The 24,281-nt window shown below is 41.2% G+C and overlaps 1 protein-coding gene across 1 annotated transcript; it reads left to right on the forward strand.

The window, feature by feature from the left end:
• The first annotated feature begins 548 nt into the window (after positions 1-548).
• LOC141337925 (uncharacterized) lies at positions 549-10,059 on the forward strand. The gene is made up of 7 exons (XM_073843500.1): positions 549-766; positions 1,015-1,740; positions 2,865-2,883; positions 4,138-4,179; positions 4,623-5,175; positions 6,922-7,554; positions 7,799-10,059. The coding sequence occupies exons 1-7, from the start codon at positions 549-551 to the stop codon at positions 9,430-9,432; spliced, it is 3,825 nt and encodes a 1,274-aa protein (XP_073699601.1). The 3' UTR covers positions 9,433-10,059.
• Positions 10,060-24,281: the final 14,222 nt, after the last annotated feature.

A 24,281-nucleotide genomic window follows, 5' to 3' on the forward strand; every position in this document is an offset into this window, starting at 1 on the left:
TGGGAGGACAGGAAGTGGAAAGTCTGCCACAGGAAACACTATCCTCGGAAACAATGAGTTTTACAGTGAGGCTAGTTCATGTTTGGTGACCACTGTTTGTCAGAAGAGAGTTGGTGAAGTTGATGGTCGATCAGTAGCTGTTATTGATACTCCAGGAGTCTTTGACCCGACACTGACAAACAAACAAGTGCAGGAAGAAATAATAAACTGTGTTTCACTGTCAGCACCTGGACCACATGCGTTCATCATTGTGCTGAGTGTGGGAAAAAACACTCAAGAGGAGAAAGACACTTTAGACATGATCAGGATGATCTTTGGCTCAAAAGCAGCAGATTTCTGCATTGTTCTCTTCACTAGAGGAGATAGTCTGAGACGACAAACAATAGAACAATATGTAGAGAGACGTGCTGAACTCAAGAAACTGACCAGTGACTGTGGAAACAGATTCCTGACTTTTAACAACACAGAAACACAAGATCAGACACAAGTTACTCAGTTGTTCAATATGATAGAAGAGATGAAGAAATCTAATCAGGGCCACTAATGAGATGTTTAAGGAGGCAGCGATCTCCACTGAACAGAGAATGGAAATGATAGAAGAGAATGAAAGAAAAAATCAGGCTCGAGTTGAAGAATTAGAAGCCATTTATGACATGGAAATCAAAATCATGAGAAAGAGACTGGAGAAGAAGCAAAAAAAGACAGATGAGGAAAGAGAGAGACTGAAGAACAAGTTCAGAGAACAAGAGGAAACACTCAGGAGAGAGTTTGAGAAGAAAGAAAATTTAGATCAGGAGAAATGAGAGACAGAAGATCAGAAACGATCAGAAGAGGAGAAACAGAAAAGAGCTGAATATGATCAAAGAATAGAGGAGATGAAGAGAGAAACTGAAGATCAGAGAATACAATATGAAAAACAGCTAAGAGAAAGAGAAGAAGAGGATAGAAAGAGAAAAGAAGAATATAAACGAGATCAAGAAAAGATGAAAAATGATCATGAACACATCATGGCAGAGTTAAGAAAAAAGAGGAAATAAAAAAGAGAGATTTAGAGGAACAAAAGAGGAAGAAACAAGAAGAAAAAGAGAGAGAAGAATGGAAGAGAAAAATAAAAGAGGCTGAAAATGACAAAGAGACTCAAGAGGAATTTAAACGACAGCAGAGAGAATGGGAGGAAGAGAAGAAACGACAGGTGACAGAACGAGAGGAAGAGGAAAGAGAGAGAAAAGAGAAACACAATGATCAGCTAAGAGAAATAATTCAAGAACTGGAGAACAAGAGAAAGAACTCAGAAAGAGAGAGAGAAGAACAACAGATGATAGAGGAGGAGAGAGAGGAACTGAGAAGAGACAGAGAACAGAAAGAAAGGGAATATGAAGAAAACATATATGAAATGGAGAGACGTTATGAGCAGCTGCAGCGAGAAAGAAAAGAGAAGTGGAAGAGAGGAAAACGAGATGATGAAGAGAGACTAGTGGAGAAGAGAAAGAGATGGGAGAAAATGATGAAAGATCTTAAACAAGCCCAAGAGGAGGAAATTGAGAGGAGAGAAAGAGTAGAGAGAGAAAGAATAGACAGAGAAGAAAAAGAGTGTGATGAAATGAAACAGAAAGTTGAAGAGGAAATAGAGAAGATGAAGAAGAAACAAGATGAAGCCAGAAAACAAAGAGAAGAACTGAATGATTTCAGAAAGAGAAAAGAGCTGCACATTCAGGAGCTCAAGGACAGACTTGAACATCTGTATCAAATGAAACGTTTAAGAAGGGATCAAAGTTCATGTCATGTCATGTGATAGGCCGAATAACTGCCACTGGTCTTGTAGTACACCTGATACTGGTTTCTATATTTCTCTTTCTCTCTAGTGTGAGTCTGGAAGCCACTGAATCAAAAAAATAATTTTAACTTTTTATCTAACAATTAAAAACCTTATTTCTTGAAATTGCAAGTTTATATCCTGCAGTTCTGAGTTATAACTCAGCTGCTGGGTTGTAACCACTCACTTAAAATTGACCAAACAGATAACCCAGTGGAGGGTTTATGTAGCACCGAAGTGTTGTTCAGTCAATTTAACCCAGTGCATTGAGTAATATGTCTTACCCAAGAAACTGGGTTATAAAATAACTAATTTGTTGGGTTATTTGGCCAAAATTTTGCTTTAACCATTCTGGTATTATTATTATTATGTAAATGATGATGTACCGTGTACAACTATATTAAAAATGCTTTATCTCTATTATAATTAAAGTTGCAAACACTTCTCTTAAATTAAGTTATTGGATGCAATTGTGTTATTACTTCCTTATCGCACTAGGTTACTTGGGTTCTTGTTTTTTTGTTTGTTTTACAGGAATCACAAAAAAAAAAACTGTCTGTACAAAGTTATTACAGACAATGCAATTATAAACTGTGTAAATGTGTGACATTATGTTGATGGAGCTGAATATAGAGTACTGAGTGCTGTAGAAACTGACAAACAGCAGCAGTAGGCTTGGGATACACAATGTCCAAATCTACAATCATTTAAAATACCAACTGCTTTTAAAAGTTGGTCTTGCTTCAATGTAATTTCTCCCACAGTAATGAAGGCTTGATTCATGTGTCTTTACACACAGTTTTATGCTGCTCAGTGGTGTATAAATGCATTTACAGAGCAAATACAAATGCAACACAAATACTGAGACAGATCAGAACTGGAATCTTTTAGTCTCCTGTTTATTCTGGATTAAGCTACATCTATACACAGAATTTTAAGCAGCCACAAAACAACCTTAAACCAAACTTAGTTAATCAAACAGTTGCCAATGACTTCCGTAGCATTTTATGTTTCATACTTTGAAAGTAAAATTTTCATTTGTGTTCAGCAGAATAAAGAAACTCATGCAGGTTTGGAAAAACTTGAGGGTGAGTAAATGATGACAAAAGTTTCATTTTTGGGTGAACTATCACAAAGTGTGTGTGTGTTGATGCTTGTCAGTACATAATGTAAAATGTAATAATTTGGCATGAAAATACAGAGCTGATATGCAGGCTTTTCTAATGTTCAGAGTTAGAAATGTAGTATTTTTTTTTATTTAGAAACGATTAAATAGAATCAAATGTCATATGTTTATTTTTACTTAAGTGTCATGTGTACAAATATCAAGTACAAAATACAATAAAAAACATTACTGAATGCGTATGCACAGACTGTAGACAAGACATAAGAATACAGAATAAGATAACATTCTGTGGCTGTGTATTAAGATCCATTTATTCAACATCATAGCGCCACTATGTGGCTGAATTACGCAAAGACAGAAGCGCGTCTGTATATTTAACGATCAGAATGTGAAACTCATTCAAATTAACCATAAAATACAATTCGACCCAGAAGTTCCATCTAAATTAATGACCAGGAGCTGCTACTGCATTTATATATATTGAAAATCATTTCTATGAGTTTGTATCTGCTTATTCTATTCATCAGAACAATTCAAGTAGAACCCGAATCTTCCGTATTCCATTTCTGGATTAAAAAAGTTAAATGAATGGACGCAGAAAGTTTAATTTCAATAAATATAATATCACTTTTTCCAGTGTCTGCAGGCGGGGCGCAGGTCAGCTCTCGTCTATCGGTGTTTTTCTTTCGATTTCGATTAGTGCTGCTGTTAAAATGGCGTCAGGTAAGAATCAAATTAAATACAAATATATGCAGCCACGTTTCCTCAATGATTTATTAAGTATTTATGAAATATTATCCAGCCGTTTTCTGGATAATATTTCTGTTTAATCGTGGCATTGGACACCAGGAAGAAACTAAACTTATGCTTGAGGTTTCTTATATTAATCAGCGATTCTTTCTACTTATCCATGTTGATTTGTGGCAATATCCTGTTTATTAATATTTTATGTAGGTTATAGATAATTGCAGTATGTATGAGATAAAGTGTAATTTTGACGCAGTAGATAAGAACCAATTAAATTAGTGTTGATGTGTGTATCATCAGCAACGGTTCTGTATTCAATCATTTAAAATAGCAATTGCAAACATTGTCAAGTCACAGCTTTTCAGTGCACATGTGCTTTTATTTTTATAAATCCTTCATAATGGCTAGATCTGTTCTCTCTCTGTATGTGTGTGTGATTTTTCTTCTCCAGCAGCAGCAGGCAGACACAGTCCAACCTGGGAACGTCCTGACAGTAAGTAAACTAAATCACTGGTAGTGGTTTATCATTTTATGTGTTGTAATCTTGTTAAATAACTATTAAAGTGTAGTTCACCCAAAAATGAAAATAATAGTAATTAGTCCCAATATGTCAAGATGAAATTTATAATGTTAAAAACGTGAATTATTATTAAAGGTTGTCATAGATATATAAAAAGTAAATTCATCCAAACAGTAAATCAGTAAACTACTGCAGTCTAATCATATTTTACAATATAATATTTTTGTTGTTTAAGGAAGTGTACATTTGGTATCAAAGCTGATCAGAGTCTACTGTCTCTAAATATTGTTTCAGTGACTGCTGGAAAATCAAAGCTGAACATTGTGCTGTGTGGAAATAATTCAACACTCAAGAGCTCAGTGTCTAAAATATTTAGAGGGACAATGAATAAACAATTAAGTAAATTTTTACCTCAGACAGACAGGACCAATGTATGTGTGAAGAGAGAGGGCAAGATTCATGGGCGACAGATCAGTGTAACAGAGCTTCCAGTTCTCACTCAGCTCTCAGAGGAGGAAGTGATGCGGGAGACTCACCGCTGTGTGTCTCTCTGTGATCCTGGAGTTCATGTTTTCATCTTCGTTACTCCTGTTAGACCACTTACTAATGAAGACAAAGCAGAAATGGAGAAGATAAAAGGAATATTTCACTCTATTCAGCACTTCATGTTGCTTTTCATTACTGATAACAGTGTTGACAAAAGTGTGTCAGATTTTGTTTCATCCACTGAATCTCAGAGTGTTGTGAGTCTCTATGGGAGTTGGCACAGTGTGATGGGGTTAAAGGACCAGAGAAACTCTCAACAGATCTCAGACCTGTTTGATTGTATAGACCACATGAAGATAGAGCCCTATTCTCTTCAGATGCATATAACAGCTCCAGAGAAGAGAGTCAGACATGAACTAGAGGAGAAACTGAGAGTGAGAGATGATGAAATCAAAGAGTTACAGCAGAAGATCAAGACACTGGGTGAGTGCATTCATTTATGTTTCTGGATAAAGCATCTTGGAGAATACAATAATTAACCTAATAAGTTATTTACAGTACAGTACATCTATACTGGGTGAACTGTACATTAATAAAAAGAATTGAAAATAAGTAGAATTGTTTAATCTTTTGCAATTAATGACTGGCTAAAGTCTATTATCTCTAGACATCACCAGACCATAAATACTGTACACTACACAACTTCTGCCCAGATTTAAACCCTGATTTACAGTCTGCAAAAGTTAAAACTGGTTGCCAAAAGGCAGAGCCAGTCTGCAGGTTGGAGTTGACACATTTCGTAGAAAATAATGTAGTGTATGATAGACACAGACTTTAGATTTTACAACACCTATTGTTTTCATTTTTCACATCCCTTCTTGCAACAAGACATATTTCTGCTTGAGGTTTTTGTGTTCAAAATGAATGAAATGACTGATCCTGTTCCGGTAGTTTGTGATCCTGACATGTCTATTGTCGCTTCAGCTTTTGAAAGTCATGTAGTGACTTTTTACTGTAAACGAGACAAACATATGTCTAAAAGCATAATTACGACAGTCGTTTTTGAGATTGTTTTGTGGTGAAAACACTTTCTCTGTTTGAGTTTCCGCACGTGGCCGACTTGCCAGTCAAGAAGTGTTGATCTCTGAATGCGAGGATGGATAGCTCCTAAAGCATATTTCCATATAAATGCACGGCTAATTCGTTGGTTTGTCGCAAGTGAAAAACAATATTAACCTTCTAGTTGTAAAAAGAGCCTCATATAAGCCTAATATTTCGTCCTATGGAGTCCATTCATTTGCATTCGGAGATGGACACTTCTTGACTGGCGAGACGGCCGTGAGCGGAGACTCAAACAGTGAAAGTGAGTTGTTCAAAACCTTTCTTTTTAGTAAACTCTGTGTGCACAAACAATGTTCTCAATGCTGGAGTTCATGTGTAGAGACCCAGGCCATACTTCGAGCAAAGTTTCATGGTGTGTCGAGTCTTCTTAGTGTCGTAAAAATATGGATTTTGATTCGCTCAAAGTTATGCCCCTAGTTCTCCCATTCACCGGCCACTGACCACAAAACTAAATCACAGTCCATCTCAAATACGGCACGTTTGTCGTAATTATGCTTTTAGATATAAGTTTGTCTCGTTTACAGTAAAAAAAAAAAAAAACAGCCCAGGTTGCATTTTTTCCTTTAAGTAACTTACTTCCGTTGATGTGATGCTCTGTTACCTCTACTGACATTTCTAGCTCCTGCATTTTTACCTTCAGTCTTTTCTTTAGAAAGTAAAATGTAGGGTCAGTGGGATTCGTGTCAGGTAAATGATGTGGACAGTCCCAAAAACCTAAAAAGCTCAATATTACTTAAGATGTAGTTTTTCTTTCCATCACATTGATACAAGTTTATATAGTATATGGCAAAAGTTTAGGCACCCCATGTCACATTTTGTAATCAAATATGATCTAATTTCCAAAAGACAAGACTGCAATAATATTTTAAGCAAGATCACATTTTTATTTCCATAGTATACAGTTGCAAAATAACACACACACACAAAAAAAAAAGGTCTCGAAGCAAGTTTGGGCACCCTGCAGTTCTTAATAACAGCCCCTATGACAAGTATCTGAGTTTGTACTTTTTGAAGCCAGACTGCAGTACAACATCATGTAAATGTAGCATTGGCCTAACTTTTCAAGTTCAATCTAGAGTGTTAAACTATTTTCTTCCTTTGTCACAGATCCAGAGGGTGTGAAGCTGAATCTGGTTGTGTGTGGGAGTAACCGAGAATTAAAATCCTTCATCTCAAACCTGATCCTGAAGCAGAGCGAGAGAAGATCAGAGCTGAGCTCAGAGTGTGTGAGGAGAGACGTGGAGCTTGATGGACGTCTGATCAGTCTGGTGGAGCTTCCTGCTCTGTTCAACACTCAGCTCTCAGAGGAGGAAGTGATGCGTCAGACTCACCGCTGTGTGTCTCTCTGTCATCCTGGAGTTCATGTTTTCATCCTCATCATTCCTGATGCTCCACTTAATAATGAAGACAGAGCAGAAATAGAGGAGATCCAGAGGATATTCAGCTCAAGAATCAACAAACACATCATGATCCTCATAAAGCAGAATTCAGAGCATCAGACAGCAGAACTAAATGAAGAAACACAGTCTGTCATTGAGAGATTTGGAGGACGACATCAGTTCATTGACCTGAACACACAAGTGTCTGTGTTGATGGAGAAACTGGAGCAGATGGTTGAGGAAAATAGTGGTGATTGTTTCTCCACAGAGACATTGATGGAGACACAGATGGAGAAACTGCAGAAAATTGAAGAAATGAAAAAGAGAATCTATTCATTAGAGACATGGTTTCAGTCACAAGGTAATGATCAGGAAATCGGCATTGGTAAAACAATCACTATTCATGATTTCTAAAGTATACACAGATTTGTAAGGAAAAAACAATAGCCTTATTTGCAGTTCAGAACATATGGTGATAATGATCATAATGCAATAATGCTTTAATGTTGTAATGTATAAATTAAATACAATGTTCTCTCATGATTTGGATAATGGACAACATGGATTTCAATATATTGTTTTTAATTTTTTTTAATATTCTTTAGATTCAAGAGACAGGGAGGATGATCTGAGGATTGTGCTGCTGGGAAAAACTGGAGCTGGAAAAAGTGCAACTGGAAACACCATTTTAGGAAGAGAAGCGTTTATTTCAGACATTTCTGAAAAGTCTGTTACTAAAGTGTGTCAGAAAGTGACAGCTGAAATCAACGGCAGACACATTACTGTGATCGACACTCCAGGACTGTTTGATACTGAACTCAGTAATGAGGAGATCCAGAAAGAAATCACTAACTGCATCTCCATGATCCTGCCTGGACCACATGTGTTTCTCTTACTGATTCCTCTGGGACGATTCACTCAAGAAGAACAAACAGCAGTGAAGATCATTCAAGAGACGTTTGGTGAGAAATCATTAATGTACACCATAGTGCTCTTCACCAGAGGAGACTTTCTGAGGAAGAAAACAATTGAACAGTTTTTGGGAAACCCTGGATCTGCCCTTAAATACCTGATTGATGAGTGTGGAAACCGATTCCATGTGTTCAATAATGAGACTGGAGACCGAACACAGGTGACTGATCTACTGCAGAAGATAGACAACATGGTGAAAGCAAACGGAGGGAGTTACTACTCATGTAGGATGTTCAGAGAGATGGAGAGAGAAAAACAAGAGAAACAGATGAAGATACTGATGGAGAAAGTTCAGCAAGTGAACAGAGAAAAAGAAGAACTGGTGAACAAACATAAAGAAGAGAAAAAGAGCATGAAGATAAAGATGGAAGAAGAACGTGACAATGAGAAAAAGAGAAGAGAAGAAGAATTTATTGAGAGAGAAGAACAATATAAAAGAGACATTAAAGAAAGAGAGGAACAAGAGAGAAAGATACGAGAGGAGATGAAGAGAGAACGAGAGGAATGGGAGAAACAGAAACAAGAAGCAAGACAAAGAAGAGAAGAAGAGGAGGAGAAATGGAGAAAGAAAGAACAGACAATATGGGATGAATATTATGAGAAATTTAAACAAGAGAGAGAGAGAAGACAGAGAGAGAGAGTAGATCTTCAGAGCAAACATGAAGAAGAGAAAGAGAGAATGATGGAGGAAGAAAGACAGAATCATGAGAAAGAGAAAAAGAGAAAAGAAGAGGAATTTAGAGAAAGAGAAGAACAATATAAAAGAGACATCAAAGACATAGAGGAACAAGAGAGAAAATTACAAGAGGAGATGAAGAGAGAACGAGAGGAATGGGAGAAACAGAAACAACAGGAAAGACAAAGAGAAGAAGAGGAAGATGAGAGAAGGAGAAAGAGAGAACAGACAATGTGGGATGAATATAATCAGAGACTTAAACAAGAGAAAGAGAGAATGAAGATTATGTTGGAGGAAGAAAGACAGAATAATGATCAGCTTAGAAAGAGAAGAGAAGAGGAATTTAGGGAGAGAGAAGAACGATATAAAACAGAGATGAAGAGAGAACGAGAGGAATGGGAGAAACAGAAACAACAGGAAAGACAAAGAAGAGATGAAGAGGAGGAGAGAAGGAGAAAGATAGAAAAGGAAACATGGGATGAATATTATCAGAAACTTAAACGCGAGAGAGAAAGAAGACTGAGAGAGAAAGAAGACCTTCAGTTCAAACGTGAAGAAGAGAAAGCCCAGGTGAAAAAGAAATTCACTTAGGTTGTGCTTTTTTCGATGCACCTTTTCATATTTTAATTGTATTATACTGAGTACATTTTAAATGTTATTTAACTTTAACTTTACTTTAAGATCAATGTTAAGCTGTTTACAGTATATTTTAATACACTTTGTTAAAATGGAAACACCTTAAATAACTGTTAGTGTAATTTCTTTACTAGGGGTGTCACAATATATCAGTATTGATGATAATCCTGTTATTTTATTAATTAAATATTGTTATCATGCTAATTAGGGGTGTCGTGATAAAACAGTATTGGCGATAACCATGACATTTCACAATGAAAAGCACAAAGCATTAAACTGCAAAAATAACTACTGTAAAAATAACTACTGTAACTTTACCGTGTTTCACCTGCATTTGGGAGGTGGAAGGGTATCAAGGGAGGGTGAAGGCCTGAATGAGACACCAGTAAATAAAATCCTTAGCTGGCAAACATGAAATGACAAATTATGTAATAATAATGTACAATTTCTGAAATCTGGACATAATGTTATTTTTCTATGATGCAAATCTGTCATATATGATTCAGTTGTTGGTCTGTTTCTCACACAAACCTAAAGTAAGAGTCTTGGAGTACAGCTCATGTTGTTTTTTTTTTTTATATATAAATCTAGGATTTTTTTTACAAATAAATGTTGATTATTGTTTATTATATTGGTTATTGTTGGTTTTTAATCATAAAATCATCTATTTTTGTAATGGGCTACTAAAAGCAGCAGTGTGGATGGTTTGTGTATTCCGAAAAGCAAAAATCATGCATTTTTAAGAAAACATACCATGTTAGAGTGCTGGAATTCAAGCTCTGCTTCTTGAACAGGAAAACACTGCCTACTTTGATTTGCCTGGAGTAGAACAGCTAGAGTTAAGAAAGTTACATCTACAAATTAATCAGGCTTATCTAGATATTGCCAGAGGTGCCTTTGTTGTATTGTTTGTATTTTTTGCATATAGCAAGAAAAGTCAAATTCTTTGACTGCTCTTAATATCAATGGTATCAACTGCACAGATCCTAATTTGATATCTAATTTTGTCACGTTTTACGAAAATGTCTACATTTCTGCATTTGATAAACACAATTGCGATAATTTTGTCAAGAAAGTTCAAATTCATGTTTCAGTTATTGATACTGATTTTAAAGCCTTCTGTGATTTGTAGTTTGACCATTGAGGAAGTTTAAATTGCTCTTCATTCTATGGCAAAAGGTAAATCTCCAGGCAGTGATGGATTAACTGTTGAGTTTTACATTAATTGTTGGGAATTAATTAAACAATCATTGCTTTGTATGTACAGTATTATGAATATGACAACATCAATGAAACAATGTATTATCTGCCTTATTCCCAAACTGTAAAAAAAACATCTTTTAATGTATAATTGACGTCCAATTACACTCCTGACTGTTGATTATAACATTTTAGCCTTGGTATTTGATATTCAGTCTTGGTTGCTGAGACACAATCCAGTTTTGTAAAGGTAGGCACATCAGTAACAAAACAAGATTTGCTTCAGATCGTTTTGATTATGCCGATTTTGTACATGCCAAAGCTCTGATTCTTTCCCTAGACATTTACAAATCCTTTGACACCCTTGAGCATGGATTTCTCTTAAATCATTTGGTTTTGGTGAACTTTTTAAATGTTTTGCATGTGTTAACAGCTTGACATTAGAGCACCACCCTCTGTCTGAATTACGCAAGGACACCAAAACTCTTCCAAAAGTGGACCGCTTGGAAAAGTGCGCCTGCATGTGATAGTTAGACGATTATGAATGTGAAACTTCCTCAGGTTAATCATCTGCTCCACGCAAATTCATGACCAGGATCTGCTACTCCATCTAAACATGTAAAAAAAAAAAAAAAAAAAAAAAAAAACCCATTTATGTGATTTTTAATGAAATACGAAATTTAAATAATGAAAATACGTTTGTATCTGTTAATTCTATTCATCAGAAGAATTAAAGAATAAACCGCATCGCTTTTCTTTTCTGATTTAAAAACGGAAAATTGAATGCAGTCTTTCAGTGTTTTTCTTTCGATTTTGATCTCAAGGTGTTACTGTTAGAATGGCGTCAAGTAAGAATCAAGTTGAACATGTAGTGCATATGTACATATATAACATTTCCTCAATAATTTATGAAGTTTTCTTAAGATATTAGCATATAGTTCGCAATTGTTTTTGTTTTTTTCGTTTGGTTTGTCATCTAATATTTCACTGCGCTCTATTTTGTTTAACCCTGAAAAGGTCAAACCATAAAGAAAAATCACAAAATTAATTTATTGCTATTTACGGTCTTCTTAGGACACAAATAATACACTTTCATGATTTTTTTAAGCATGATTTTTATTTTTGATTTTAATGTTTTTATCCCTAAGGTTGAACTTGGATGGTGATTTTGACACTGTAGATGAGGATAAAGAAATAAAAATTCATATTTTCAAATCAAATTTTTCGTTAAAGTGTGTATTATCAGGCCACTGTTCTGTATTCAGTTCTAGTTAGTAATTGTAAACATTGTGAAGTCACAGCTTTTCAGTGAACAAATGATTTTATAAATAATTTATAATGGCTAAACAATCTGTTTTCTCTCTCTCTCTGTATGTGTTTTTGTGTGTGATTGGTTTTTTCCAGCAGTAGCAGTAGGTAGACACAGAAAATCATCAACACTATTGAGACAATGGTGACTAATAATGGAGGTCATTACACCAGCTTAGACAAGCTAAGACAGCTTGCTAAATGGAGAAATCAAAATGTGGGCTGGTTTGAAGCAGTAATGAAGGGTTTTCAAACGTCGGTGCACTGGCTTCTGCATACAAAATGAGTTTTGTGCATCCTTGACTAAATACTTACTTTCATATGCTTTCATAAAATGAATCAATATGCTTCTGAATACAGCATCTTAAGCCATACGTGTCTGTTTTGGGATTTATAATGCCATTTTAAGCTGCTGGTGCTATAAACTTAGTAGTACATATTACATGTGAGCTTTAAAAAAAATGTAACTGTCTCAAATTACTAACACATGGTGTCAAAAACATGTACCATCTTTTGGGCAAATATGATTTCCTGTAATATAGCCCCCTTTATTCATTGGTAAAAAAAAACATTACTTGATGTATAATTTATGAATGTATTATTGTTTTATATATAATAACGTGGCAATTCGATATTTTTACATTACTGATTTTTTTTTTTAACTGTAAAGAATTGTCACGTTGTTTTTTGATTGAAGGCAATCAAATCTTTTCTGTGGAGTGTTTCGAATTATGGGAATTTATAATTTAAGAGTTACATTTTCAATCACATCTCAGCAAACGCTTTTAACACACAATATGTGAAGCCTAAACATAAAACCTGTATATAAAAAATAAAGAACAACTGTAACTGTAATTCAGTTAAAAACTGTAAATGTAAATCTTGCTTAAGGATATTGCTTTAATAAAACAGCTGAAACTAGGACAACTGTAGCTACGTTCACATGCCCAAATTTATGATTTGTTTTTGCTCATATGTGGCTCAGATCGTTTTATTTTATGATAGTGTGAACAGCACAAACCACATGGAATCTGATCTTTTGAGTTTTGATTTGGGCAACTTTTCAGGTCAGATGTTTTGCAGTGCAACCTCTTTTCTTCAGTTTGGTTGGACAATTAATGTATTATGCATTAGATCAAAAGTACTTGTGAGGGAACTATTTATCAAAGGGCTTTTTGTAGCATTCTGTTCTTAAATTTGTTGTGATTTTAATCGTGATTTTTTTTATTATAAATGCAATCGTGATTAATCACATCCTAAATAAAAGTTTGTGATTACATAATATGTGTGTGTACAGTATATATATATATATATATATATATATATATATATATATATATATATATATATATATATACACCCTGCTTATTTCCCAGTGAATATTTGAGAGTTAAAACTCCCACCTGGGTGATACCACGACCATGCAAAACGCCCAAAATAATAATATCTTTAGAATATTGTCAAGTAATATTGCAAACGACAATATAATTTCCTCGTTTCCCCTTGTTTGTTATTATTACAAAAAAATATACATTTTTATATACTTTTTTATTTTAATTTAGCACTTCAGGCATGTTGACAATAACATCTTCAGCACTGTCTATGATATGTTTTCAGTGGACTTTAAAATTTTTAATTGCTTGAAATTCTGATATACAGTGTAGAGACTGTGTGGTCCACTAGGTGGCGCTAAACAAGAAGTATAACTAAAGCACCTGTGTAATGAGCCAGGTGGCGTTGGTAATTGGGAAGCACAAGGGTAACTTGCTTGCTAGGATGGGAATAATGCTGTGTATACAAGTTCTGGATTTTATATATGCACATGTTCACGAAGGAATTCCTTAAGCTTGAATCAAGGTTATTATGCATGGACTCTGTTTACAAGTGTTAACTACGTGCTCACTCCTGTTACCAGCGACAAAAATCCCTGCTTCCAGTGGACTGTGAGCATAACATGGTTCCCTTCCGGGAACTCGAGCCGCGTCAGGAACGCTATGGGGAACGCCATTGGCGGGCCGCACTCTGAACTGTGTATAACAACCAATGAAATGACGGGGGGTGACGTCACAGGCGCGGTGACGTCACCGACCAGGAAGTATAAAGCACGTGCGTTTGAAGCCGGCGGCAGCTTTTGTCATTCAGCGAGAGCGCTCTGTGTCTGTGTCTGTCCGTACCATACTGCTGTTTTTCGTGTCCAGTTTGACACACTTTTATTTGAGTAGTATGGCTACAAAACAACCTGCTAAAAAAGAGAGTTTGATGGTGGTTAAGCGCCCGCATAGGCAGTCCCTCCTTGCCAACGCTTCATTGTTGGTGGGGATACACACAGCCTATGTGTGGTCTGCTTGGGAGCGGAGCACGCACAGTCAGCCCTCGAAAAGGCTGGCTGTACGCACTGTGATCGCCTGCCGGTGCGTGTGCTTCGCTCCCGGAAAGCCCTCTTTGAGGAGGGGGCTTTCACTAGCGTGCCCCGTGGGTCTGGCCCCGCTGCCGCCGAGGCGGAGCGGCGGCTGCACTCGTGGGGCTCGCAGCTCGATCTGCTGGAGGGTATGGAGACGGGTGACCCCCTATCTCCGCCCTCACTCAGCGGATCGAGCGATCTCCTCCTGGATGCGGAAGCCCGCGCTGCGGTTTCTTCCCCCCGGGAGGAGGTCCCCGAGTTCCTCTTGTCTTCCTCTGAGGAGGTTGACATTGAAAGTGAAATTACAGAGGAACCACAACCGCCATCACGCTCGCCTCACTATGAGGAGCTCATAGAGGTGCTGACTAATGCGGTAGCCAAACTGCACATCACATGGCCCGCAGAACAACATCAATCTCATGAGCCGCAGCGAAGCCGGTTAGATGACCGCTTCCTGCGGACGAAGTCAGCACCTCCAAAACCGAGCCTTCCCTTTTTCCCCGATCTCCACCAAGAGCTAGCGAGATCGTGGGAAAAGCCATACTCTTCCCGTCTCTTCTCCCCTGCTGAAAATTATGGAAATGTGGGGGGGGCAGAGGAGTATGGCTATAGGGCGATGCCACGGGTCGAACAGACGCTTGCGGGCTATCTGTCCCCCGGTTCGGCATCGTCCTTGAAGGCTCCGTCCTTGCCCACCAGGCCTCTTAAAGTTACATCCGGCCTGATGGGTAAGGCATACACGGCAGCAGGTCAAGCAGGGTCTTGCCTCCACACTATGGGCATCCTGCAAGCCTACCAGGCTGACCTGCTGAAGGAGTTCAGCAGCGGCGAGGAAGTAAGCGTCACAGAGATGCAAAGAACCGCAGATCTCGCTCTCCGCGCCACCAAGGAGGCCGCCCGTGCTGTTGGGCGGTCTATGGCAGCCCTGGTGGCCGCGGAGAGGCATCTCTGGCTGACCCTGTCCGACGTAAAAGAAAAGGACAGGGTCACGCTTCTGGACGCCCCCCTGCAACCATCTGGCCTCTTTGGTGCCGCGGTTGATACCGTTGTGGCTAGGCACCAGGAGGCCCGCAAGCAGGCGGCGGCGTTCAGAACATTCCTTCCTCGCCGCGTGTTCTCCTCTGAGGCTGCTGCACCATCTAAGAAGCAGCCTCAGCCGTGTACGAGCTCCCATCGTGAGGCACAGAAACAGAGCGTTGCTGCCCGTGCTCCCCCGGCCCAGCCTAGGGGACCCGGAAAGCGACGCTCTAAGTCGGGGGCTTCCAAGACCAAGAGGCCTGACCTGAGGGTCGTCCTCCAGTCAAGGAAGTCCTCGGCTAAGCGGCCCTGACGGTTGTGGTTCAGGGCCGTTGAGGGCAGCCCCTCTCGAGGGGGTTTGCACCGTACCTCCAGGTGCGGGTTTCAGACCCCTTCGTGGCCCTCAGGAGATGAGTCAGCTAACCCTGCCAGTGTTACAGGGCGCGGCTATCTCCCGCGAACATCCTCTAGCTGTCCCGCCCGGAAACGTAGCGGCCCTGGAGAGTTCGCAGCCCCCGCGGGGGTCTCTCGAAGAGCTAGTTCAGGAGCTCCCTGCCAGTTCGCTGTTACAGGTCTCCGAGTTAGTTCCTCGAGTAAATCCAGACACCAGTCTCGAGAGGCTGGTACCCTTAGTGAACTTTCTGGCAGCGTGGAAACTACTGCCAAGAGTCTCAGATTGGGTCCTGCGTACTGTAGAGAAAGGCTATGCTATCCAGTTCGGCGCTACGCCGCCTCCTTTCAACGGGGTATTTCCAACTTTAGTAAGCCCCGAGCAGGGTCTGGTGATGGAACAAGAAGTAGAAACTCTTCTGAGGAAGGAGGCCATCGAGGTGGTCCCTCCTCAAGACAGGGAATCCGGGTTCTACAGCCGGTACTTCATTGTTCCGAAGAAGGATGGGGGGCTTCGGCCCATTTTAGATCTCAGGCTGCTAAATCGTTCAGTCAGGAAGCTGAAATTCAAGATGCTTACTGTCAGGCAGGTCGTGTCACAAATCAGATCCGAGGACTGGTTTGTCACGATAGATCTAAAAGACGCTTATTTTCACGTCTCCATCCTTCTTCAGCACAGGAAGTATCTCAGGTTCGCTTTCAGGGGCAAGGCTTACCAATACAGAGTGCTTCCTTTCGGCCTAGCTCTCTCACCCCGCACTTTCACGAAGTGTGTGGATGCTGCTCTGGCTCCGTTGCGACTCCAGGGCATCCGCATACTCAACTACATAGACGACTGGCTCATCCTGGCCAGCTCGGAGCAGTTAGCGGTTCAGCATCGAGGTGCTGTTCTCGCTCACATGAAAGAGTTGGGGTTGAGACTCAACGCCAAGTAGAGTGTGCTTTCTCCACTACAGAGGACCACTTACTTAGGCGTAGTGTGGGATTCGATCTCCATGCAGGCACGCATGTCTCCTGCACGAGTCGATTCCATATTGACCGCAGTGAATGCAGTAAAGCTAGGCCAGTCACTCACTGTCAAACAGTTTCAAGTACTGTTAGGTCTTATGGCAGCCGCTTCCAACGTGATACCTTTTGGACTGCTGCACATGAGACCACTGCAGTGGTGGCTCAGGACCAGGGGGTTCTCCCCGAGGGGAAACCCACTCCGCAAGATCAAGGTCACGCGGCGTTGCCTACGTGCCTTGGCCATGTGGAGGAAACCCTGGTTCCTCTCTCAGGGACCGGTTCTGGGAGCGCCTGGTCGCCGCATTACGCTAGCGACCGACGCTTCCCTTACCGGTTGGGGAGCGGTCATGCGTGGCCGCTCAGCCCAAGGCCTATGGAGTGCCCACCATCTCTCGTGGCACATAAACCGCTTAGAGATGCTGGCAGTATTCCTGGCCCTAAAGAGGTTTCTCCCAGACCTAAGAAACAAACACGTGCTGGTCCGTTCAGACAGCACTGCGGTGGTTTACTACATAAACCACCAAGGAGGACTCCGCTCACGCCCCTTGTACAAGCTGGCGTACCGGATACTCCTTTGGTCTCAAGAGAAATTCCTCTCCCTGAGAGCAGTCCATATTCCTGGACATCTGAATGTGGGAGCAGACGTCCTGTCGAGGCAGGGGCCGAGGCCCGGGGAATGGATGCTTCACCCAGAGGTGGTGAAGCAGATCTGGAGAGTGTTTGGCCAGGCTCAGGTGGACCTGTTTGCGACTCAGGAGACATCGCACTGTCCCCTCTGGTACTCTCTAGTTCATCCAGCTCCACTGGGGCTGGATGCCATGGCGCAGACGTGGCCGAGGCTGCGTCTGTACGCCTTTCCCCCGATCGCTCTGCTCCCGGGAGTTCTGGAACGGGTCCGTCGGTTTCAAGTGCGGCTGCTACTAGTAGCCCCGTACTGGCCGGCACGAGTATGGTTCTCGGACCTGGTATCTCTCCTAGACGGCTCTCCATGGGAGATTCCCGTCAGGAGGGACCTCCTGTCTCAGGCTGGGGGCGCAATATGCCACCCCCACCCAGAGAGGTGGAGGTTATGGGTGTGGCCCCTGAGGGGGCACAACTCATAGGAGCGGGTCTCTCAACCGAGGTTGTTGAGACCCTTCTCCAATCCAGAGCTCCCTCTACGAGGAAACTGTATGGCCTTAAGTGGAACTTATTCGCGAGATGGTGCCACGAGCGCCACCTAGACCCAGTCAACTGCCCGGTTGGTACAGTTCTGGAGTTCTTACAGTCTCGCTTATCCGCAGGGCTAGCTCACTCCACACTAAAGGTATACGTGGCGGCCATAAGTGCCTACCACGCCCCTTTAGGTGGCCTCTCAGTAGGTAGAGAGCCCTTGGTCATACGGTTCCTCCGCGGTGCGCTCAGGCTGAGGCCTCGAGTGACACCCAGGGTCCCCACGTGGGACCTCGCTGTGGTGCTAGAAGCTCTCTGCAAGCCTCCATTCGAGCCTATAGAGGAGTCTACGGACCGCGCCCTCACAATTAAGACGGCGCTCCTGTTAGCACTCACCTCCCTCAAGAGAGTAGGCGACCTGCAGGCCCTTTCAGTGGCCCCATCTCATTTAGAGTTTGCCCCAGGGATGGCCAAGGCCTTTCTATATCCCAGGGTCGGGTACGTCCCGAAGGTCCCCTCCCTAGCACCGCAGCCAGTAACACTGCAGGCGTTTTATCCTCCTCCGTTCGCGGAGCCGAACCACAGGAAGTTCAATTGCATGTGCCCAGTCAGAGCCTTAGATGCATACGTCCACAGAGCTGCCACGTGGCGTAGAACAGAGCAATTGTTTGTCTGTTACGGCCCCCCAAAGAGAGGGGGCCCGGCCTCAAAGCCCACTATCAGTAGATGGATCATCGATGCCATATCTACAGCGTACGAGTCCTCTGGTCTCCCATCCCCGATGGGACTCAAGGCTCACTCTACTCGAGGTCTGTCGGCCTCGAGGGCTCTGACGGCAGGTGTCCCAATACAAGACATCTGCAATGCTGCGGGTTGGTCCACGCCCCTAACATTCGTTAGGTATTACGAGCTCGACCTCAGAGCCGCTCCAGGCTCGGCTGTACTCTCGGCCTAGTGCGCTAGGCCTAGAGGGTCAGCCACCTCCCTAGCCAGGAGGAGACTTCTCAAGGCGCATTCTTTCTGCGGAAAGAAGAGAAGTCGTTTCGCCACTCATAAGAGATCTGCAAAACTTTACCCCTTTTGTCCGTGCAAGCTAGACAAAAGCCCTTTCAGTCCCTCTTGTCCTGGCAGAACCCCCAGACAAAGGACTAAGACCCCTCGTGAGCCCGAGGGCCGAGGGGTGCCTCTCGCACTGGCTGGCGAACCAGGCAGAGGTCACGGTTCTCGTGTGCCTGAGGGCCGAGAACTGTACAGCCCTCTTGTCCGCGGAATGCTAGACAATGGCTTAATTCTCCTCGTGTTCTGACGCAGGATGCTATCAGACCGAGTGTACTCCGGTCCCTCTGGTTTCTGGCTTCCCCCAGACCAAGGACTAAGACTCCTCGTCTGCCTTCACTGAAGGCCGAGGAGTGCCTCATGCACTGGCTGGCTACCAGGCGGAGGCACCTACTTTCTTTCCCGTGAGCCCGAGGGCCGGGGATTGCAGTGCCCTCTTGTCCGCGTAATGCTAGACAATGGCTTATTCCCTCGCGTCCTGGCGGAGCTCCAGGCCGAGCCTTGGGTCCCTCTTGTCCTGGCTGAACCCCCAGACAAAGGATCACCCTCTCCTCGTGTGCCCGAGGGCCGAGGAGCCTTGAGGTCGAGCTCACCGTCCTCGTGGGTCTGCGGACCGAGGACTTCCCACACCATCTGTCCGCCGAGTGCTAGACAGTGGTCATTCGGTCCCTCTTGTTCTGGCTAACTCCCAGACAAAGGACTAAGACTCTGCGTGTGCCTGAGGGCCGTGGAGTACCTCTCGTTCTGGCTGGCGACCAGACAGAGGAAGACTACCATTCCTCGTGTGCCCGAGGGCCGAGGACTACAGGGCCTTCTTGTCCGCGGAATGCTAGACAAGGGCTCTCTCTTTTTCCACCCTGGTTGAACAGACACTCGCAGGGCTCGGAAATTATGGGGGCGTTGGTAGTCTCGTTCCCCATAGCGTTCCTGACGCGGCTCGAGTTCCCGGAAGGGAACGTCTCGGGTTACGTATGTAACCTTAGTTCCCTGAGGGAACGAGACGCCGCGTCTCGGACCATAATTCCCGCACCCTGCGGCGCTCGCTTCATTCCTAAAGAGCTGCCGCCGGCTTCAAACGCACGTGCTTTATACTTCCTGGTCGGTGACGTCACCACGCCTGTGACGTCACCCCCCGTCATTTCATTGGTTGTTATACACAGTTCAGAGTGCGGCCCGCCAATGGCGTTCCCCATAGCGTTCCTGACGCGGCGTCTCGTTCCCTCAGGGAACTAAGGTTACATACGTAACCCGAGACGATTTCACGTCAGCGACGGCTCTTCATTGAACACGTGTTTCAGCACAGCGCGTATCTAAGTGGATATCGGACTCCGTTTGCTGTTCCTGTTGGATTGTGATTCTGCACTGGATTAAAAGGTACATTGTTGCAAAAATAAAATAATATAATGGCCATTTACCAAGGGCGTAGATTTGCTCTGGACATTGGTGGGGACCTATGACTCCAATGTTTTTTTTTTTTTTTAAATATGTTGCAAAATGCAAAATCACTTTACATTAATACTAGCAATCTTCAATTGATATGAATCCACTCGAAATGCATTTCATTATGTTAAATTAAGGAATAGTGTAATGTTAAAGGAATGTTTAATAACTGACAAAAAGACAGTTTAATAAAGATAAACACATCCCAACTAACAATTTTTGGTTCCCAGAACGTTCCCAAGAACGTTTCCTATTGGTTAGCCAGGAAAGTTATCTTTACGTAACTAGAACATTCCCTTTAGGTTAGGGAACGTTCTGGGAATGTTCTTAGAATGTTCTTTTTAGGTTATTAAAAAGAGAACCTACAGGGAACGTTCTGGGAACGTTCTCATTTGGTCCCCCCCAAAAAAAAATAACCAAATGGGAACCATATGGGAACATTAGGGAAACGTTCAGTGTTTGCTGGGATGCCATTTAAACGGCCAAGTCAGGGAATGCATTTTAAAAACTATTTGTGCGAAGTGGATTGTCTATTGGTGAACTGTCAACACAATTCTAGCCATGGCAATATTAGTAGCCTATGTAGCATATAAATTTCTTTCACAAGACTGATTTCTGACAAATAGTGGACATTAGATTAGGAGAACTTGCAGGGATCATATTTATACTTTTACATTTAGCTGTTTAATCTGCTGTTAGTTGTAAGTCCGTATTCACAGACTATAGCTGGCCCTGCTATAATGAATGTGCGTCAAAGCGGTAAAAAAAACACTAGCACGTTAACTGTTGTCTTTACTTTGATGGACTTTGATGGATTCACTAGCGAACTTGAAGTAACTTACACTTTTCTTTGAAAAGAATCTCCTTGTGTCCAGCTTCTTTTTTTTTTGCTGCCGCCATCCTCACATGTATGTCACCCAACACATCTTTTTGCACGGGAAAAAAATTCACTGCATTTGGCGCTGCTTGTATCTTGTATCTGCTATGTGTTTTGGGGGCGGGAGGACTCAAGGAGAGAACGTGATTTATCCCTTTCTGCCTGTCTAGGTTAATGTTGACAGCGCGTCACTATTTCCTTCCTGCTCGTCACTCGACTTATCACTATGTAAAGTTTTGGAGCCTGTCATAATCGTTTAAATAATCGTGATTATGATTTTTGCCAAAATCGAGCAGCCCTAATAGATCTTCTTGTAAATAAACTACCAGTGCTTTTTCTGAGTTCTCAATGTCTCGTTTTAAATGTCAGGGCCCTTGGAAGTCTACCAATGAAGTGTGGAGCTACTGTGTGCCTCGTAAATGATGTAAAACAGTGGTTTACATGGCTAGTCTGATGTCCGATCCACCCTCAACGACAACCTGTTGTTAGCATCGGCTAACTAGTGCCAGATTTGGAAGTGCAGGGGACAAGCCAAGATGAGCTATGGATGGTAAGATCACACTCGGTATCATGATTCATTACACTTTAGGTCAATATCACACCGGACTTCTCCTTTAATGCAGTTTTCTCCTGTCTCCACCACACACCACCACATTTAACCACATTTAAATAAAACAAAAAACGTTAACAAAATACATACTTTTAAAGGCAAAACAGAGCAATGTAAAATATTGTGTGATATTCTATTTAGCTCTGGCAAAACAATGGCTGTATGTCGTTGAGTAAACAACCCCAACAAAATGTATAATATTGTGAAGACTCGAGGAGATATTAGCATTCATACTCTAAGCTTAACTTAGTTGTATACGCTGAAATTGGTTAAAAGCTCAGGGAGCACACACCAATTCTAGGTTGCTTGAACACTCAACAGGAAACTCACAAATATTCATTTAATGTTTTAAAAGAGTTTTAACAATGTTTTGATACAGTGGCATAGCCCTCTTTTGATGTGTTTCGATACTTAAATAAATGGCCGGCTCGCGAACAGATCCAATCACCCATGCAACCTTGTTCCTTAATGACAGGATTTAGCGATGTCTGTTAAAACCTTGGGTCACAATGTGACTTTTAAATCTGCCTTCGCGCTGCCCAGAGAGAACAGTTTAATGCATATGAAACATCTTTACACAGGCTTTTGTATCGCTATTTCTGTGTTACATTCAAAGTTTATAGTTCGGAAATAAACACTGTTGTCTACAGTAGCGGACAAAATTGAATTAATCACCTTTTCAAAAAGTGACGATGTATAAATCTAAGTTTAAAAAAATGACCCTAACGTTTACAGTGGAGTTACATGCATCAAGGTATTAGATGCTTACTCTGTGAATCCAGCAATCTGTCTGCAACTCTGCATAGCACACTTCTTTCAATGGAAAATACATTAAAAAAGTTGCTGCCTGCCTGAGCTTACGCCCATTTATTGGATTACTTTACTTTACTGTAAATTGAGCTATTGTTGTGCATGTTACAACATGTACATATGTGCAGAGGTGTTCTGAAATGAGGAGGACTGAGGACAATTCTGTTTCATAATTTTACACCAACAGTGTAATCAATGTTTATTAAAGCCATGTATAAATCTCATTAAGTTTGTGCTTTTAAGCATTTTACATTTATTAAAATAACTCAAACCAGTGGTTCTCAACTCCAGTTCTCTGCACATTTTGTATGTTTCACTCGGTTCAGTTCATGGATCTTTCTCCTAAAGAGCTGATGTTCTGAATCAGGTGCGTTAAATGTGCAGAGCAGTGGGTTCAGAGGACCAGAGTTGAGAACCACTGATTTAACTAAATATTTTTCAGATCATCAGTCATCCAAATTCAGTAAAAATTAGTCACAGACACAGATTTTTTTTTTCCATTTCGCTAACTGATTACTCACTAAAAACTTCCACAGAACATGTTTTCATACCGTTTTAAATCTTATTTTGCCATATCAAAGTGGTTATATATTTAAGTGTGTGTGAGTTGTACACTTTTTTTTCAGTAAAAAATTACGGTGAATTTAACAGTAAAAAAGTGTAAAAATGATACAGTAAAAACCTGTGATATGGTTAACGGTAAGTTCCTCTTCTATATACGGTGAAAAACTGTGTTGGACATTGCATGCAATTTTACGGCAGCATACCGTTTTTTTGAAGTGAAAAAGAACGTAAAATTTACAGTGAATAACCGTAAACTGACATTCCCAGAATTACCTGTTTCATTTTTTTTTATTTGATGTTTTTTGTGGAAATTACTTTTTCTTCTTAGATTTTTCTTGGCAGTTTTGTACATTAGGGTTATATGTTTTTTTTGCATTAAATCAGTTTTATGTGTGTTACCATGATGGATTTACTGTTTGTGTGAATGACACTGCACCTTATGTATATGCTATTATTTAAAATCTCCTTGTAATGGGCTTTGGTTCATCATGCGATGTTGTCATCACCACCTGCTTTTGGTGGTTATCAGTGTATTGCAAAGGTACAAAACAGATTTCAGTACTTCAAAAGGTTGGTACATCACCATTATATCAGTAAAAAAAAAAAAAATCAGAAATTACGGTATTTACCTGTATATTTAAGTGAAAACCATAAAATGTAAAACATTGCTACTGTATTTTTTACAGTAAAACTCTGGTAACCACAGCTGTCAGGGTTTTCCCGTAAATTTTACGGCTTTTTTTTTTTTTTTTTACAGTGTATTATATTGTTAATTCAGACTGATTTGTGAATGCAGAATGTGCACAAACACAAAAAGACAGGATTTATTGCATGAACAAATTGCAACCAAACATAACCAGTCATATCCAATCATATTGTGATGGAGTCACTGCCTCATCTTATGTGACTTTCCCCCTTCATTCTCAATTACCCCCCACCAAACTCACAGCAAGCTTTAGTGAGTCTGTTGG

Source organism: Garra rufa, chromosome 7 (genome assembly GCF_049309525.1).
Source record: "Garra rufa chromosome 7, GarRuf1.0, whole genome shotgun sequence".
NCBI lineage: Eukaryota > Metazoa > Chordata > Actinopteri > Cypriniformes > Cyprinidae > Garra > Garra rufa.